Source organism: Meriones unguiculatus, chromosome X, assembly GCF_030254825.1.
Source record: "Meriones unguiculatus strain TT.TT164.6M chromosome X, Bangor_MerUng_6.1, whole genome shotgun sequence".
Lineage (NCBI taxonomy): Eukaryota > Metazoa > Chordata > Mammalia > Rodentia > Muridae > Meriones > Meriones unguiculatus.
The window spans coordinates 39,975,396-39,995,929 of NC_083369.1; the positions used below are offsets into that span (position 1 = coordinate 39,975,396).

At 40.2% G+C, this 20,534-nt stretch overlaps 1 protein-coding gene across 1 annotated transcript in view; it reads right to left on the reverse strand.

Annotated features, from left to right (window-relative positions):
• The window catches only part of Mecp2 (methyl-CpG binding protein 2), a 67,384-nt gene extending 48,952 nt beyond the window's left edge, over positions 1–18,432 (reverse strand). The window contains exon 1 of the mRNA XM_060375142.1: positions 18,258–18,432. Coding sequence (XP_060231125.1) covers positions 18,258–18,334 — 77 coding nt within the window. The 5' untranslated portion in view covers positions 18,335–18,432. The remainder of the gene's footprint in view (positions 1–18,257) is intronic.
• Positions 18,433–20,534: the final 2,102 nt, after the last annotated feature.

A 20,534-nucleotide genomic window follows, 5' to 3' on the forward strand; every position in this document is an offset into this window, starting at 1 on the left:
GATGTCAATGAGGATGCTGTTTGAGATGTCATTCAAATTCCTGCTGTATCCATATGAGAGGTGATTTGTGGCTTGGACTGAGAGCTTGGCAGTAGAAATGATGAGAAGCAGCTTGTCTCATAGGAAGTGCTATTAAAAGATGGTTATGGAAAGAACAGAATCAAGGCTGACTCTTAGAATCTGGATTGAGTAACTGGTATATATTGGTGTTAGGTCCTAAAATTGAATAAAGAGCAGAATGAACAAGTTTAAATAGGAAAGTTAAGAATTATGTGAAGGGGAGCTGGAAAGATGCCTCAGGGGTTAAAAGTACTGGGTTCAATTTCCAGTTCCTACATGGCTGTCTGTAACTCCAGTTCCAGGGAATAGGACACTCTCATACAGCATACATTCAGGCAATACACCAATGCACATAAAGTTTTTTAAAATTTAAAAGAAGTATGTTTAGGTCTTTAAATAGAATGGGCAGCTCAAATATATCCTAAAGAAGCCATTAAAGGTAAGACTCAGGAAAGCCTGGGTCCAGTCAAGTGTTGGTGCTACTGGCTTGCTGAGACATCATCATTCAGAGTAATGAAAAGGCAGAAACAATGGAAATTTCACTTACTGAAGGACTAGCCTTGAAAAGTTATGAAAGGATACTGATATGTTATGTGGGCATTAAAAATAGTGGTACAAAAAAACATATTTAGACGTTATTTACCAATACGTGGCAAATTAAAAGACAACATCTACGTTTCTTCTTTATATATTTTATGAAAACTTTTCTATCAACTACATGTTATTTTTATTTTTGGAGGCAGAAGGATCACAAGGTCAAATCCATTATTATTTTCAGAATAATAAAATGCAGTTGAATTATCTTTATTTAAGAGAAAAGGGCTCATGTCATCTATTTTACTGATATTCAGAGATACCTAAACATACACTAAGGAAAAAAGGAAAATTACAATACCACACATTAGATGATCTCATTCACCTAAAATGTTATGCATGCACTTGTGATCTCAAAACTCAAGAGGCTGAGGAAGAAAGATTGCAAGTTTGAGGTCACCCTGAGCAGTACACTGAGATCCTGTTTCAAAGAAACAAAGGAAGAACAACAACAGCAAACAACAAATATATACCTAAAATGACAACATCATAGCTATTACTAAAAAAAATTTAGGCTATTAAATATCAATTGATTCATGTGGCATTAAATACTCAAAACAGTTTTTTGGGCTGCTGAGGTGGCTCCGCAGGTAAATGTGCTTGTAACACAAGCCTGACAACCTGAGTTTGATCCCTAGAACACATGGTGGGAAGTGAAAATTGACTCCTGAATATTTTCCTCTGACTTTCACATCTGTGCCATGGCACAAAAAGCATTGTGTCCACACCTACATATACAATAAGAGTAATTAATAAACAAAAGTAATTAATAAACAGTTACATAAACCCAGTTATTTTTTTATTACATTCTGTGTATCTACAAACTACTCATGTGTCCATAAATAATACGTGTAATTAAGATGAACTTGAATTGGGAACTGTGACACACACTTACTTATAATCCTAGCATTTAGAAATGTGACGCAGGAGGATGCATTTGAATACATCCTGAGTGAGACACTATCTCAAAATGGAAAAGATGAAATTTCATTTTGTATCTTTTAAAAATGTCTATTTTTAAAATTATACTTACGAAGCAAGGGTTAGGTGGTAGTGTACACATGTGAATATGGGAATCTACAGAGGAAAGAAAGCATTGGATCTTTTGGAGATTGATTTAAAGGCAGTTGTGAGTCAGCTAATATGAGTGCTGGGAACCAGACTCAAGCACTCTGCAAGAACAGCATGTGCTCTTATAACTGCTAAGCCACCTCTCCATTTCTTTTGTCCTTTTTTTTTTTTTTTTTTTTTTTTTTTTTTTTTAGTATACCTGTGCTTTATCCTATATAACTGCCTACTGGGGTACTGATACCTTACTTAAAAGAAAAAAAGATTTATTTTTAAGTGTGTGTAAGCATCCATGGACACTAGAAGTTAGATCCTCAGTGAGCTACAGTTACAGTTTGGTGTAAACCACCCAATATGGGTGCTGGGAACCAAACTTGGGTCCTCCAATAAGAGGTATGGGTGGTCTTAACTGCTGAACAATCTCGAGTCCAGTGTTGGAGTTATGTTTTTGTGCACTGTGTATTCGTATGCCAATTTGAGCATAGGCTGGACCATGGCATCGTCATTTTTATGAAGCATCTCCTGTCTCAATGTTTAGTAAACATTGTTCTCCATTATCTTCTGATTGGTTTTAATAAAAAGCTGATGGCCAATAAGCTTTTGGCAGGATTAGGAGGTCTTCCAGGCAGAGGGACTGGAAGTCTGGGAAAGAAAGGAGAGAGGCAGAGTTTGCCAGCCAGACATGGTTGAAGGAACAGGTGCCAGGACAAGACTAAAAGGGATAGGTAACAGGCCATGTGGCTGGGATGTAGGCCAGGCAAGTATTGCCAGGTTTAAATAACTCAGAATCTGCCCGGTTTAGTGCCATAAATGAATAATAAATATAACAAGTTTCTGTGTCATTATTTGGGAGGTGGAGTGGGCATAGAAAGTCCTTACTGATACAGCTCAGTGATAACTTATTTTAAAAGTTTTACTTATTTAGAATGGCTGCACATGTGTATACCCATGTGTACACATACAAAAGTGAGAGGTAGCAGGTAGTGTCTTCTGTTATTGTTCCCCAGCTTATTTTATTATTTTAAGGGATTTATTATGCTATGTGTATATGTGTATATATATGCATCATGGATGTGCAGGTGCCCAAGAAGGCCAGAAGAAGGTGACCAACATCTTGGTTCTGGAGCCACCATTGGTTCTGAGCTGCTGTAGATGCTGGGAACCGAACCAGGTCCTTTGCAAGAGCAAAAAGCACGCTTAAACACTGAGTATTCTATCCAGCTCCCCTACCTTACTTTTTTGAGAAAGGGTCCTTCTCTCACCAAACTTGATTGGTTAGCCAGAGACTAGATTGGTTAGCCAGAGAACCCCTGGGTTCCTCTTGTTTCTATCTCTACCACATCTGTTTGCTTGTTGAAACATGGTGTCAGTGAACAGAACTCAGATTCTCATGTGTGCACAGGAAGCACTTCACCCCATGATCCATCTTTCCAGCCCCTATTTTCAAAGTTTTCTTCAAGTGTTTTTCAAATTGACTGGTCACTTAAATTTATTTATTTATTTACTTACGATGGGATCACAAGTGCTGGGGTATAGGCATGCATCACCAAGCCCAACATGATTTTTTTAAATTTATTGCTGCATGGGCAACACAACAGCTATCTCTCCCCACCCCAACTCCAAGTTTTCAGTACTGAACTCAGGAATTCATTAGTGTATCAGCCTACAGATGATCATTAAAACCCTTTTTGGTCATGAACTATTTCTGCTTTCTGGATTCCTCTCAGGAAATGGTTTGAAATACATAAAATAAAATACACAAACACAGATTTATGACTTTTTAAAAACTTATACTAGAATAAAATGTGATTCATTAATCAGATCCAGAGGTAGATCTAACTATCAAAGGTAGAAACAGTAATGAAGATATGACATTTCAAATATCTATAATAAACATAGTATAATCTGAAAAGATTTTAATTCTGGTGCTAGTCACATACTTTCCTGGTACTAGAGATCAAATTCAGGGCCTTAACCATGCTAAATATGTGCTCTACCACTGAGCTACATGCCAAAGCTAGACCTAGTCCCAATAGTACATTGAATGATTTATTATCTACAATTGTCAGTGAATAAATATGAAATGTTTTTCCCATCAAAGGTCACAAACCCTTGAATTGTTGAACTAAGAGTCAAAGCCCTTAATCTAGAAATCTAAAAAGATATAAGTCCTTGTGATACTGGGAGCTGAACTCAGGTCTGTGAACATATTGGCATTCCACTGCTACAACCTTAACTCTAAACACTTGAATAGTAACAGCAGTTTCTTTTGCCGGGGGAGTTATCAGAATATTTCTAACTTTTTTTTTGTTTTTATACAAAGTCTTTCTTTGTAGTCTTGGCTGCCTCAGAATTTGCTACATATAGACCAGGTCAGCCTTGAACTCAGGAATCTACCTTGTCTCTGCCTCCCAAATTGCTGCTGGGATTAAAGGCCTGCGCCACCATGGTTGGCATAATGTTTTTTTTTTTAACTTTTTAATTGTTGTACCTATATAAATTTACATTTTTATAAATAAAAATAAAGAACTCTGCTTGTTGGGGTAATGTCTACCTGTAATCCTTGCACATGGGAAGTACAAGAGGATCAGAAATTCAAGGTTACCCTGAGCTATATGGGTTGTTTGAGATCAGTCTGATACATGACATGCTGTCTTAAAAAAAAAAATCAAAAAGCTTAATGATAGTGGGGCATGCCTGTAATCCCAGCACTTAAGGAGGCAGAGGCAGGTAGATCTCTGTGAGTTCTAGGTCAGCCTGGTCTACAACATAAGTCCAGGACAGCCAAGGATACAGAGAAACTCTGTCATGAAAAAACAACAGCAACAACAAACTAAAAACAAACAAACAAAAAACAACCCCAAAGCTTAACAATATCATACTTCTGTTTGTTTTGTATTAATCTGGAAAAATATGTAAGGAATATTATATAAGTACTTCTAAGCATTTTTAATAAGGTAGTATCACTTGAAAACACACTTTCAGGGCTAGAGATGTCTCAGTGGCTAAGAGCACTAGCTTCCCTTCCAGAGAACCCAGGTTCAATTCTCAGAACACACATGGCAACTTCAATTGTCTGTTACTATAGTCCCAGGGGCTCTGAAGCCACCTTCTTATCTGAAGGAGCCAAGCCTGTACACTGTGTATAGAGATATACATGCAGGTATACACCCATACACTTAAAAAATAAGTAACTATTAAAAACACAAAAGATACACTGTCAACTGTACTAACTACTTGGATTTTATAATTTTAATAATTCCCATAGTCTTACAAGCCTACAAAAAAAAATCATTAGATTTATTTATCTTGGAATTTAAAAGAACAAAAACCAAACTGTCACAACTTGCAGACATTTGTCTAATTTTTTTGCCAAGTATAATTCCAAAAACAGCAAAAAATATTAGAGCAAATTAGTCCCTTAATATGCTCTAATACCTTCTGCTGTTTACAAAAACACAAAACCTAGAAGCACATGGAAATTTATATTTTAAAATTACTAAATATGTGTAAGAAAAATTAGAATACAACACATCAAAGCGATGTCAATACATACCCCAAGCAATATATTTTTCTCCTTAGTAATTTCGTATACTAAATCTGTTCATTTATAAAGGACATCTCTTTCATTGGTGCAAACTAATGAAGAATTAGGATTATTAGGAATTGGACACAGATGAACAGCTTTCAATGACTAGGCAAAGTAAACATAAGGAACACTAGTCTATATTGTTCAAATCATTTATAAAAATAAATCAGATATGGTCCCAAGTTAGGGGAGAATACTCAGTTGTTATTAGAAGCTCCACACAGCCAAAAAATATTTTAAGATTTTCAAAATTGACTCACATGAAGAAAATTAAGATCATGCTGCAAAAGTAGTAAGTCCATGGTTTAGTAGAAATATGCAGGGTTACAAAGCAGACAGGGAGTAAGTCTAGACACAGATGCCATTTTTTTTTTTTGGTAGAAAGATTTTACAAACAGAAAGAAAACATTTTCTTGGTTAACAGGACCACAGGGTGTAAACAAACCAAATGTCAATCCTTGTTTCTATCTAATCCATTCTCAGTCAAGACGCTGGTTAGGCTTCTGTTATAAAAATATTTCCATAGCAAAAGGAGACACAAATGAACAAGGTTTGCAAAGATCAATACAACCATACTTTTAAAAAATGAGAGAAAGGATTTGCATATAGCATCATCCTGCAAATTTGCCAAGCACTGTAGAATATATATAGTACAGTGTATGTACAGCACAAACCTTGCAAGAATGTGTCCTGATCAACTTTAGCACACTGGCTGGCTGCCTTGGGGAGACAGGGAAATTAATGTTAACTATGTGTTGGGGTTTAGCTGGGATTGTTTCTGGATTCTATAGAAAGAGGTTAACATGAATATACAAATCGACATCACATGTGTGGGTCAAAAGTACTCATGAGTAAGGTATAGGTGCTGGGAAAACAGAAGTCCAGAATGACACTTCCTTTACTATCAAAGTCTTGTTCAAAAAAAAGTAAAGCCAGGTATGGTGACACATATTTCTAACCAAGCACTTGGGAAGTAGAGGGAGAATGATTAGTAATTTACAACTAGCCTCAACTACACAGTGATTTTGAGGTTAGCCTGGGTTATATGAGTGTCTCAAAAATCAAAATAAACAAACAATTGGGCATAGTGGTTCTCACCAGTAATCCTAGCACTTGGGAGGCAGAGGGAAAAAGATTGCTGCAAGTTATAAGGCAGCCAGTGCTACACAGCAAAACTCCATCTCAAAAATAAAAACATACACACATTTAAAAAAAATAAAAAAGACCAGGCTGGGGGTGGCTCAGAAGAGTACTGGCTCTTCTTCCAAAGGTCCTGAGTTCAATTCCCAGCAACCACATGGTGGCTCACAACTATCTGTAATGAGATCCGGTGCCCTCTTTTGGCATGCAGGTGTACATGCAGACAGAACACTGCATACATAATAAACAAACAAATAAATAAAAAAAAGGAATGACATTAGGTTTTCCTTAAAAAACAAAAACAAAAGAACATCAGTAAGGGTTTAAGGGCTGCAGGTATGGGTTAGTGGTAATGTATTTTCCAAGAATAAAAAAAAAAATCAAGAACTAGGTATCATTTAGTAGTACCACAGATAGCTTCTGCTCCAGTGCATGCTTTGAATCACCTCAGAGGCTTGCACTTTTGGGCATTATTATAATAGAGAATAAACTATGTTGGATGGAGAAGCCTTGTCATACTTAGTGTCTACCAGTTTCTTAGAGCAAAAGTGTAGAGGAGAGAGGTTCTATACGGAGATCTATAATGGGAGCTCTGGAAGCCCAATAGATGGAATGAGAAGGTGACTAGAGAAGTTTGAAGATCCCCCTCCAGAACAAATTCAGTGTAGAAATGGGGAAGGATGGATGGACAGGGTACTGTTTGTTGCTTCTGAGGGTAAAAGTAGTATTTTAGAGTATGATATAGCTTGTTAAGGAAAGCTGAACCTGACTGGTGTACCTGGTTTATAGCTGCCTGAACTACATGCCTGAAAACACAAGGGCTCCCACCCACAGGCCCTAGCTTGTGACACACACCAGCCCATCTCTATGTACTGAACCAGCCCCACATATTCTCTCCTGCCTCAGCTATCAGGCATTCTGGTCTACCCTTAACACTCATCTTATCCTACTGATGATTTCTCTTGGCCTCAGCTAAAGTTTCCTTATTGTTCAGGTGTTGACTGCCATTTAAGAAAAAGAAAACTAAACTGATCTCTGCCTCGATACCACAAATCTAACATTTTATGTGCTCCCTCAATGGCAGATACTTTTCACAGTCATAGCTGTCAACTCCTTGGAAAATCACAGCCCATTTACCCATCTGTACCTACATTATGCCAGGGTAAGGACAGTCCCCAGTAGCTAGTACAGTTACTCCACACAACAGATGCTTAGTCAGTCAGAGGTTATATGAATAAAGTATTGCTATATATACTACAACAGTCATAGAAAAAGGAAGCAGCAGCAACTTGGCCCCAAAATCTTACAGGATATTCTTTATGCAAATTAAAACAGGAAGGAGGCAGAAGGTCCAGCATCTGAGGGATACTCTCCACCCAAGCATCCAAAATAAAAGTAGTCCATTTTTCTTCAAGATTCATATAGGAACTGGCTAAAATTTCCCTTTATCATGTAAAATGTCTTGCCTGAAATGCCCTGTTCACTTGAGATCGTATTTTATGAAATGGAAGCTTCCAAAGTTTGGTTTTTAGTGCTAACTGCTAAAAACAACTTCCTCTTAGCCCAACTACACTCTAATCTCTAAAAATAGTACTGTAGTCATAAATCTGTGTGTTTTTCTATTTATAGTTTCCCCCCTAAAAGTCTACAACCAAATGGCTACTCCTCTCTTTAGCAATATTTTGAATACTTAAAATGTATATATCCTTTAACCTAGCAAGTTCCACTTCTAGAACTTTATCATACAGATAAACTTCCCTCTAACCTAAGTAGTATCTACAGGAAAAATGTATAGCATCAACATTTTGGGGTGGATAGGGTCTTGCTATGTAGCTCTCAATGTCTGGAACTCATTATATAGAGCAGGCTGGCCTCAAATTTGCAATGATCGTATTGCCTCTGTCTCCCAAGTATTGGAATATAGGTATGTGTCTCCATAATAAGCTAGGATAAATGAAATTAGAAATACAAATACCCATTAATAGAAAACCAGTCAATAAATAACTATAAAATATCTTATGTTTCAGTTAAAAGATATATTCCCTCCCAAAAAAGATATATTCCCACACACTCTTATGTGTAAACAGATAAAAAATACATAAAACCACACATGCATAAATATTCAGAGTAAGGCACTAGACCAGTCAAATTAACAGCCAGTAGGACAGTGGTTTAGCAAAAGACGGAGATGAAGGAGGAAAATGGGAATTAGTGTTCAATGAGCATAAAACTGCAGCTTTATAAAAGAAAAGGGCTCTGGATGAGGATGGCAATAAAAGATGTACAACAATCCAAACACACCAAATGGCATGATAGCTATTTTAATATATAAAAGTTAAAATGGTAACTTTTATGTGTATTTTGACTAAAACAAATTTAATATATGCTGAGTTTGTAGTACATGTCTGCAAATCCAGGTACTTTGGAAAGGCTGAGGCAGGAAGATAGTTTAAGGCCAACCTGGGAACTTAGTGAAACCTTGTCTCAAAATATACTTAAAATTTTAAGATTCACTGGCTTTATGTTATGTGTATGAATGTTTTACCTGTATGTATGTATGTGTGCCACTATGTCTGGTACCCACGGAGATGTGAATAGGGATCCCCAGGAATCAGAATTGTTGATGGTTATGGGTGCTGGGAACTAAATCTGGGTGGGTCCTTTGCAAGAACAAACGCATGCTCTTAATTTCTAAGCCATCTCTCCAGCCTCTTAAAACTCATTCATTCATTCATTCATTCATTCATTAATAAACACAGTATTCTGCCTGCCTGCATGCATATCAGAAGAAGGTGCCAGATCTCACTATAGATGGTTGCTGGGAATTGAACTTAGGGCCTCTGGAAGAACAGCCAGTGCTCTTAACCTCTCAGCCATCTCTGCAGCCCCAAATCACAGTTTTTAAAAAGAGCTAGAACCCTTACAGCTTTGGCTGGCTTGGAATTTGCTATGTAAACCAGGCTGGCCTCAAGTTCTGCCTGCCTTTGCCTCACAAGTGCCAGGACTAAAGGTCTGTGACACTACATTTAGCTTTTTGAAAAATTTAACACACATTCTTCTAGATTCTTAACATTTTACCAAAACCCTACTTTTGCGGAGATCTGCTGTGTTCAAGTCCTGTGGAAGCACTGTAGCCAACAACCATCAAGTCAAGGAGAAAATGCCACTTCTAGGCCTCAGTACTAGCCCTGGCTCAAAGCAGGTGAATGAATAAATGTTGAATAACAAGGCTACCATCAAGCTTCCCAAATTTCAGGAAATAAGAAAACCCCACAACTTCATAGAGAAAATAGGGGAAAGTTTACGAAATACTTAACCTAAAGAAGACAGCATTTGATTAATTTGAAAACTGAATGACTAAGAGAAAACCAAACATACAACAGAAATCATCCCACTCTAACATGAATTACAAAAACCAATATTTGGGAAAACACAGGGCAATCTTAAGGGGAAGATAGGTAATAGAATACATGTGACATGAAACCAGAGAGAAAGGGGGGGACCAACAGGACAAGGCAGGGGAACAGGAAAAGGAATGGAAAAGAATGTGCAACAGAACACAGTATATGTGAAAATACCTTAATAAAACCATCACTCTGTAAGATAATTTTTAAAAACTACCTAAGGGTTGAAGAGACATAAAGAAACATCATTAGCTAAGCCTAATGATCCCTTAACACACACACACACACACACACACACACACACACACACACACATACACAAACACATAAATATAATTTTAAAAAAGTAATTTAAAAACGAAAAGAATGTAGACAAACAGAAACTTACAGTGCATTAAATATGTATTTATCATAAATACAGCCTTTTCAAAAAGAAAATGAAAGTGAATATTGACTAACTCGTAATAGAAAGAAATTCTTAAATTAATTTTATGTGTGTTTGTCTGCATGTATGTTTATGTACCATGTGTATATCTGATGCCTATGGGGGCCAGGAGAGGCACTGGATCCCCTGGAACAGGAGTTATATATACACAGTTGTGAGTTATAGGAACTGAAACCAGGTCCTTTGCAAGAACAACAAGTGTTCTTGTGTTCTTAACCACTAAACCTCCAGCCTCTAGAAAACACTTTCTAAAGCAAACAAAACAAAACCCAAGATTGTTTTTTACTGTGCCCATGTTAAAATCTTTAATATTTTAAGAGAGGTATTCAGTTCAGTGGATCTAGAAAGTACAAGGCCCTGGCTTCTTACAGATACACTTAAAAAAAGTATCTTGGGGGCTCTTAGAGGACCTGTGTTTGGTTTTCAGCACTCATGTGAGATGGCTTACAACTGTCCATAACTGTATCTCCAAGAGGATCTATGTCTGGCCTCTGCAGGTACCTGAACTCACGTGTACTCTTTCCCCCTCAGATACATAAAGATACACACAGAATTAAATAAAAAAATCCTGATGGAATAATGAATACAGACCATGAACACAAAATTTACATAGGCCAGATACGAATGGCCAATTATTCCTGAGGGTCAGCCTCAGTAATAACAAAAAGGACTTATTTAATAAATAGATATCTAATTATGAAGTCTCAAGAATTTTAAGAGCCATATGGAAAGATAATGTGCCAATACCTACCAGTACCTCCAAGTCTAGGCATTCTTCAAAATGACTGGGCTCACGAAGAAGTTCTACTTTAAAGTTTTATAGTTTTCTTTTCTTGAAACAGGGTCTTGCTATGTAGCCCTGGCGTGGAACTCGGCTGTGTAAACTAGTCTGGTCTCAAACTCACAAAGATCCATCTACCTGCCTCTGTCCCAAGTGCTGTGTATCATCATGGCTGACATTTTTTAAAAGAAGAAAAGATATGATATACTTTTCTACCATCCTTTCTACATTTCTTTGGAGAAACATGTATAGTGTCATTACTGCCTTTTTCCTAAAGACATTCGTAAATGGAGAAAAAGACTATAAAAAACACAAACCGCTCCAGCCCAACATCTACCAGAAGAAACTCCTATTACATTTAGTTGCAGAATTCCCAAGACAAAGCACTACCATAGACAAAGCACTAACCCTATAACTCCCAACAGCATAAATATGTGAAGCACAAACAACAGTCAGCCAAGTCTGGAGCATACCTCATCACAGCAAGGAGAATGACAACTGAAGTCACAGGATCAGGAGCAGAAACATACCTTGGATCTAGGAGCATTGCTATGATCTTCATTCTCCTCTACCCCAAACTTACTCCCTAAGATAAATAGGCTGTGTGCGTGTGTGTGTGTGTGTGTGTGTGTGTAATAGCTTTATGAGGGAAACACTAGGGACACAGAAAATGCTACTTGGGGGGGGTCTCAGCTGGAATCACAATGCAGCATGTGTGACATCAACATTTTCTTTTGTAGAAAATGGAAAAATTTAAGTGAAATTATCTGTTTTATCACTAAGAAATCCAGGTAACAAACTATCAACTGTGAAATAACCACTGATTAAAAAAAATAAATAAACAACCTTGAGAAGTTTGAGCCTGATAAAGGATGAGAAATTACAGAACAATTTACTTTTACAAAACATAAGTCCACGCAATGGTACCGCAGTAGTTCACCAGGCAGCAGATCTGTCACCTAAATGTCAGGTCTAAAATGACTTGGCTCTCCAGCTTTTCCAAAAGCACTTATTCTGCACTAGAATCCTAAGAGCTGCACATGTATCTGGGTGCACTCCATCAGAGTTGAGCAAGCAAACACCACTAACCATAGGCTCCATTGTTCTGTGATACTTTCAGAAGGGTACCTTTTTAGGGAACTACATACCAGTTCCTGTATCTGAAGATGCAGCACACTGTTTGCTACCATTAACCAGTAAGTCATTTAGCCCAAACCAAAGCAAAGAAAGCATCATGCTGAAAACCAATAGGTAAGAGAAGCAGCACAGGTGAAGAGCTCAGGATAAGCACTCTCCTGCTTCAAGGTGAACTGAAGCTGCAGATCACCAGTTCCAGCTCTAATCTGACACCCACCCCCAGATCACGTTTGTGGCTACCAAGTACCTCTACCCAAACTGAACTGACCTTTCAGGGCTCAGGGAAGTGACTTTTTTTTATTATATGGCACAGTTTGGCACAGTTATGTTTTTTGCTTTGGGGTACTTTCATATTGTCCAAGAATAGTATATCTTTTTTCCATTTTTTTAAAAACAGATGGCCAAACCAGGACATATACTAAAAAAAAAAAAAGGAAGGTTACTTACCTGAGCCCTAACATCCCAGCTACCATGGAATCCTGTTGGAGCTGGTCTACAGAAGGAAGGTGTATTCTGGGGAGTCACATGTCACATCAAAGCAGGAACTGGTGAGTCTGTATTTTTATGGAGCCTAAAACAAAGAAAATTGTAAGTTGAAAGTCCCCATTGAGCTGCACCTTTTTCCCAAGGCTTTTTGGGACATTCTGAAGATAAACACAGACAAAGTACTATGTTATTTCCTAGCTCATCTAGTTAGAAGCAAAGAATAAATGGCAAATTACTGCCACATGACACAAAATGCTAAAATATAAACAAGATTTATGCTTGTTAGAATCAACACTATCAAAGGTCTTGACACTTCTGGGAGATACTTTGAAACTACAATGCATACCACAAGTGGTGCTTTCCAGTTAAGTATTTCTTCCACCACATCATACAGGAAAAGGATAGAATGTGTCCAAGAGTATATGACACCAAAAACAAAACAAAACAAAAAACCCATCACCTCCAAAGGAACACACCAAATCCAGAAGCAAAGTCTCTCTTCTGCTTCCAGCAGTCAATGCTGCAAGGAACTGCTCTAACACCACACAAACGCGTTTTCACCTTGAGATAAAAGACAAAAAAGCACCAGGAGAGCCAAAGCCATCATCCAAACTATAGAAGTCCATCTCTAACCAATTACTTTAAGCTTTTCAAACAAGTAAATCTCAATGTCTGTAACACATTGAGTTGATGGTTCTTTTGACTTTTTTGTTGTGGTTTTTCTTTAAATTTTTTTTTTTTTAGATTTTATTTATTTTTATTTTATGTGTATGAGCATTTGCTTGAATGCATGTCTGTGCACTACCTGCATGCAGTGCCTGCTGAGGCCAGAAGAGGCCACAGGATCCCCTGGGACTGGAATTATAGATCATGGTGAGCCTCTATGAAGGTAGTAGAAACTGAGCCTAGGTTCTCTGGAAGCTGAGCCAGTGCTCTTAACCGCTGAGCCATCTTTCTAGCCTTGTTTTTTGAGGCAGTACTGTTATGTAGTTCAGGCTGTCCTCAAACTCAGATCTTTTTAGCCTCTCTTGTTTTTGAACACATGCTCAAGTAAGGCCTTCGCCTTTAAGCTAACCATCCTTTCTTTCTTTGTTAAAGCCTAAACTGCCCCAAATTAGCTAATTTCAGACACCTGACTATCCCAGCAGTCACACTTTTATCTTTACACTAAAAGAAGAGCTTACAAAAGACTATTATAGTCACTCATGGGGTCAAATCCAGAGGAAGGACAACAGCAAACAGGTCGTTGGTAGCTGTATGCCAGTTGCCTAAATGATGCCTACCGTTATTCTTAAGGCTCAGTAAAACCTCTTAATTCCTACAATTTCCTTAAATCATAGAATTAAGTCACAGAACACTTTGAAATCCCAAAGTTAGTTATTTTTTGGATACCCACCTAATAAAAATCAAACCAGTACCTTGCAAAGCCACAGCTTCTCAGGACCACAGTTTTACCCACCTGAAATTTTATTGTTTTTGATTTTTTTCTGTAGTGTTGTAACTGAAGTCAATGCCTTGTACATATGAAGTAAATGCACTACTACTGATTGAGCCATATATCTTTACCCCTTATTTCATCGAGAGCTGAACTAAGCTTTATTCTAAGCTCTTGGAATATTCTTATTCTTCATGAGAAAAAAAAAAGCTAAAAATGAGTACAGTTAGGTGAAAATTCTATTAAAATGCTCATTATATAATACCTCTAGCTTGTAGGAAAGGAAGATAAGCACACTTTTACTAAGGTTTGGCCAGTAACAAGAGTACAGACATCCACAGTACCAGCAAAGAGCTCCACTAGGTGAGCAGACATTCACATGCTGGCAGAGCACCCAGAAGGAAAAAAAAAAAAAGCTAAGGTTTACTCTGGTTACATGGGAGTAGGTATATCTGCCTTCTGAGTCTTGCTACCACTCAGTCACCCACACACTCTATTTCCCATGAAAGTTGTCGAATCAACTGTTTAAGCCATCAAACACGAATCAAACTTTCAGAAGAAAACATTCCTTGGAAGAGAAAAGCAGAAGAGAATTGTGGATAGCAAAAGAGCACACATACCTTCTGTATTAAGCAAGCCCCAGGAGGGAGCCACTGACATTGGTCCTCCCTGAAATGATGATAGGTGTGGTGCTCTGATTGGACAACAGAGAGACTACAAAAGGCTGTGATGGGCACTGAGGACAACGTCCTTCCCTTGGAAGGACAATAGTGTTTTCTACCCAACAAAAAGATTTGTTTCTGTCAGCCACATGGCCTGGTCTTCACAGATGTTACCAGAGCAGGTGATAAAAATGAGGTATTCTGCCACACTACCTGAAATTCTCCAGTCTAGACGGTGCGTAAAACACTGGTTACTACAAATGTCCATGATTTATGCTTCCCAGACGTAGCTCAGACAGACTAGTGGTAAACTGCTCTTAGTCAATTAAAAGATTCTCACTGAGTGGCCTGTTTTTGTGGGACTCCTATCAGAAGGATTGGGGCTCTTTCTGACATGTTTCCCTGCTTTTGAGACCCCTTTCCTCTTACTCAGCTGCCTTAATATGAGGGGAGGTGCCCAGTCTTATTGCAACTATTGATATGCCATGTTTGGTTGATATCCCTGGGAAGCCTGCAATTCTCTGAAGGGAAAGAGAAGATTAGTGTGGATGGTGGAGAAAGAGGGAGAGGAGGAGGAAGGGAATACTGTGATTGGGATGTAATATATGACACAATAACTTATAAACGATTCCCACTAACAGTCACCTTTAGAAAAGGTAACAGGTTCCAGGATACATCATTCACCATGCAAACAAACTAACAAGTTTACCACTGCTGTTCTGTATTCTAGGTTAAAAAAAACAAAAAACAAAACAAAAACAAACAAACAAAACCTTCTCAGGAGTGCCTGGGTAGAGTTGGGGCACTGGCACATGGGACTTGGCCAGTTTTTCTTTCAAACTCCATAGCTTTGCCTCCCTGTCCCCAGCAGATTAGGCTTCATAGAAGCAGATCAGGCAGAGGAAACAACTCTATCTGGAAAATACAAACACAGTTGCAAAAACGTATCATAACTTTCCAAAATTGTTGTGGTACCCCAGATGTACCTCAGGATTCAAACAGCACAATAGACAGAGTAGAAGGCTAGGGATGCGGGATAATTGCCTAGCATGCAATGAGGTCCTAGATTTGACCACTACAACAATAACAAGAGAGACAGAAGAAATTTTTAGAGTACAATTGCCTACATGATGCTTTCTTAAGTGAAACAGGGACCTGCTACTCGATCTTTAAAGCATTCGAGACACATTCTTGTGGAAAGGAAATAGGAATATGTGATAGATCAATACTAGCAAGAAAACCACAGTTTCTTCAAATTCTTAGGCCACTGTAACTTCAGACATCACCAGGTACTTTGAAATGAAAGGTATTCTAGAAGTTGCTAACCTGTTTAGAGAGAACTATGGATACAACAAATAGCTAACTGGAGGGGTACCTAAGGAAGCAAACATGTTGCACAATGTGAAACAAAGTCAAGATTCCAGCTCTGAGCTCAGGCTCAGAAGAAAAGACCTTGGAATCTTTGACAAGCAAGGCACCGGTGTTTTTATCAAAGTGAATGCACTGTGTATCAAACACTTGGCTGCCCTGCCATGAATGGGTTGTATGCATCAACTCATTTTAAATCATTTGTACTTCTAAACAGTTTGGATTCTTTAAGGTTCTGACATACCCAAGTAAGAAAATAAAGCAAGTGTTTCCTAGGCTTTCTGAGCAATGATCTGAAGTTAAACAAACAAAAAACCAAAAGCCCATAAATAAATGTATTTTTCCAAATCCCTGGTGCAAATTCCTCAAGGACCTAAATAATCCAGACTTTATCTTTTTTATAGAGATCTGACATATTTTAACGGACCCAAGAAGTTAGCTTAATCATGTTAATTGAAACTGCTAAGATTCACATGACAATTCCAACCACAACCCCAAAGTTCTCCTCTACAATAATTACCTATTAGTGCAATTTTACTACCCAAATTGGCTTCATTTGCATAGTATAACAGAATACCTAGAACTTGTGAGAGTCGAAAAACGTCTTAGCCACTTAGCAATCAATATAAATTAGTCCATTCTGCCTCATGATCACCATCAACCACCCTGTATTTAATCCTATTGTCTCACTGTTTGGGGTAGTGATTCCAAACACTGGAGACAACATGCAAATGGTTCAACAGAGCCCATTTGTGTTCTTGGAAAAATAGCCAGAAGCACATATCTGCCTGACCATGAGTCAGGAATATCAATTTTGTGGTAGAGCCCATTTTTTTCGTGATCAACCCACACCCAAACACAAGGAACTAGCAGAGTTATCCCCTAGCAAGCATTGCTCTGCGAGGCTCCATACTAAGCAATGTCATACGGGGTCTTTCTTGTGAGAGCAATATTTTTAGATTCCATGATGACTTTAGTGCAAACCTCGGAAACATTGTCACTGCCACATAAAAGTCACCTGTGTTTTATTTTAAGTGATTCAGCCATAACCAAACTAAAAAGAGAATGAACTTTCAGAGATAATCGACAGGAGTCACAGCGATGCGATGAACTCTCCCCATCTGGTACAGGCGATCCTGGGCGCTCCAGGACGAAGAGAGCCCGTTACATACAACGTCCCATTCCACTTATGTAACTGAATGATCGCTGGCGAAGAGGGGGAGGGGGATGGTGGGAAGACGCTCATATTCCGAAGCCACAGTACAACATCCTCAAAGAACCAGAGCACCCTGAGGGCATGGTCTCACGGAAGAGCTTCAGGTACTGAGGAACGCACAGTCCCTTGCCACGGTTCCTGATGAGAACTACAACCATCTCTTTATGATGAGTTGCGGGACCAGGAACATAATGTCTAGTCCTTTTTGTGGGTGGACAATAACCCCCACCTACTTGTTCCTGCCGAACGGGGAATGGAGCTGGTTGACCGACTCGGTTGCAGTGGGGACAAAAAGTCATGGAATGGGTGAGGATGAGGGAGCAAATCCCCGGAGAAGGGGGTAAGCGCTCAGGAGCCCTTGTGGCGCACTCTCCCAACGGGAGGTGGACTGCGCACGCGCGCCAATATGTGTGCGTCGGGGCTGGGGGGAAGCGAGTAACGGGAGAGGGGGCGCGCGAAGAAGAGAGGACAGCGCGATCCAGGGACAGGCCGGAACCGCGGGCGCGCGACGGTGCCGCGGCTCTAAGCCCCAAGAAGGACAGGAGCGCGCACAGCCCCAACTGGCGAAGCCCAAATGACAAGGGCGCCTGCACGGCCGGGGCCCAGGATGCGCACAGATGGGGTGGGCATGGGAGGGCGTCATTCGAGGTGGCTCCAGCGAGATCGTGCTGAGGAAGGTCGCTCCCGACTGCGGGTGACTAGTGGAGGAGAAAGCCACCACCGGCAGCAGAGGGAGGGGGAGGGTAGAGAGGAGGGACGCCATCCGCCAGCCGTGTCGCCCGACCCTGCGGGCCCCTCCCGCGCCACGTCCCGCCCCTACCCCCCGCCCCCCGGCAAGGGTCCCCGCCCGCGGCTTTGGCGGTCCCACTCACAGTCTCTCCTCCTCGCCTCCTCCTCCTCCTCCTCCGCTAGGCGCGGTGGCGGCGGCGGCGGTGGCGGCGGCGGCCATTTTCCGGACGGCTTTTACCACAGCCCTCTCTCCGAGAGGAGGGAGCGCGCGCGCAACCGATGCCGGGACCCCGCACGGCCGACGTCGCGCCCCGCCCTCCCGGCCAGTCTGAGCGCTGCTGCACCTGCGCGCCCGTGCCCCACCTCCTGCTCTTTGTCGAGCCTGTGCTCCATTGGCTTTGGAGCCCAGGCTAGGGCGGAGCCTTAGCGGTGACGCCCTCAATTGGCAGGAGTTCCTGTCTGTTTAGGCGAGGGAAAAGGGGGCGGACCCCATTTAGCTGTGGATTGGTGGTAGTCGACTGTCATTTGGCGAAAAGAGGCGGCTAGGGCACAGAGGGGCTGGTTTTGTGGGCGGCTTTTGAATGCTGAGGATTAATGGGGCCCTTGTGGATGCTGGCGCTTAAGAAAGCCTAGGCCCTTGGCGCCTATTAGAGCCGCCCGGCCTAGCAGTTGACCATCTATCCGCCAGTCCATTGGGTACGCTACAATAAGCATTTAAGTGCGCCAGCATTTTCTTAGTATCATCATTTTCAGTAGAAGCAGCAAAGTTGCCTGCTGAGCCTGATGTTGTTCCAAGCCAAGGGGCTTGTTTTAAAGGGCCTACCCATTGTATCATTCCACTTAATTGCTAGGTGTCCCACTCTTAGGACTGACATATCAACATATCAAACTCTGATATTTGCAGACTCCTACGGTGGGAAGATGGCGCATGCTAAGTCCATATGAGATCTGTCATTGTTGGATCAGATGGTTTCATAGAAGTATGTACAAAAAGCAGTGAGTCAAAAGAAGCAGCCCTGCTTTGAAGACGTAATTAGGGACCTGAGATCCAGCAATCTGGATTTAAGATTATAAGGGAAGGTTTACGTAATAGGGTGACCAGTTTGTCAAAACAACCTTACCAGTCACCATCCAATGCTCCTCATGCTATGCTGAACAACAGACTTTTAATTTAAATTTGGCTCCCCCTTCAATTCATTTATTTGCTAGGCATTGTTTTATCATTGAACAGGAGACAAACTAGAATCCTGGTAAGGAAGAGTCATATTAAGCATACAAGTAAGTAGAATTTAAAATTTTACATAGAGATAATAACTCTCAAATAGATAAGACAAAGGTGAAGGGAATGCTATTTAGATAGTCTCTGGCTTTTGCTCTCACATCATCCCCGAATATGGGTAAATGGGGAAAACATAGTAGGCAAGTTTAAATATCCTAAGGAAGGACTATGCCTGCTCTACAAAGGAGGACAGTATGATTGGAGAGAGGTAGCTTAGGCCACCAAGAAAACTGGGAGATTATTTTGAGATGAGAAGTCCTTGAGAGATATTTGAGTCACTAGCTGACATCATAAAACCTATGTTGCAGGTGGAGAATGGAGAACTAGCTGTCGCAGACACTAGGACTAAGACTAAGAGGCCAGTCTAGAGTTCCTGGCAATAACTGAAGAGAGATGCCTTAACTGGGGGAGTAGCAGCTGAATTCTGATAAATTGTGATATTTAAGATGTTTAAATTTGAGCTGAAAGTGTTGGCTATCAGATGAAAAAGAAGAAAACAAGGATGATGGCTGAGTTTGAGGCAGGATCAACCAAGTGAATGTTTTTTTACAACAATGGGGAAAACTAGAGGCTTTTCAGCACCCACATAGCCACGCAAAAGAATCTGTAATTTTCCAGGATCTGGTGCCTTCTTCCGACCACTCTGAGCACCAGGCACACATGCTGCACCTACATACACACAGGTAAAACACTGATACACATAAAATAGTAAAATAGATAAATGTAAAAAAAAAATAAGTGGATGTAACCACAGAATGGTAGAGACTCTGTGGTGTGTGTGTGTGTGTGTGTATGTGTGTAGCTGAAAGCCACCCGTAGTGACCTTTTAAAAAATTGTACTTTATTTGGATTGTTTAGGTCTATACCTCCCTTCCACGAATCCTCCAACCTTAAGCAGGAGATGCGAAGAAGGTTAGTGAGAAAAGGTTAGTGGGGAGAGGGGACAAACCCCATTACTTCTCCCTGCTAGTTAGGGTCTTTTAGGGCTCTGTACCAATCTCTTACAACCACAGACGCAACTAGCATTCTCCTCCATGCTACTGTGCTCCAAAGCATTTCTCTGTTTGTCTGCTCCAAACCACTTCACCGTCTTTGGTCTCTTCAAATTGCTACATGCCACACACCAGCACTGAACATGGCA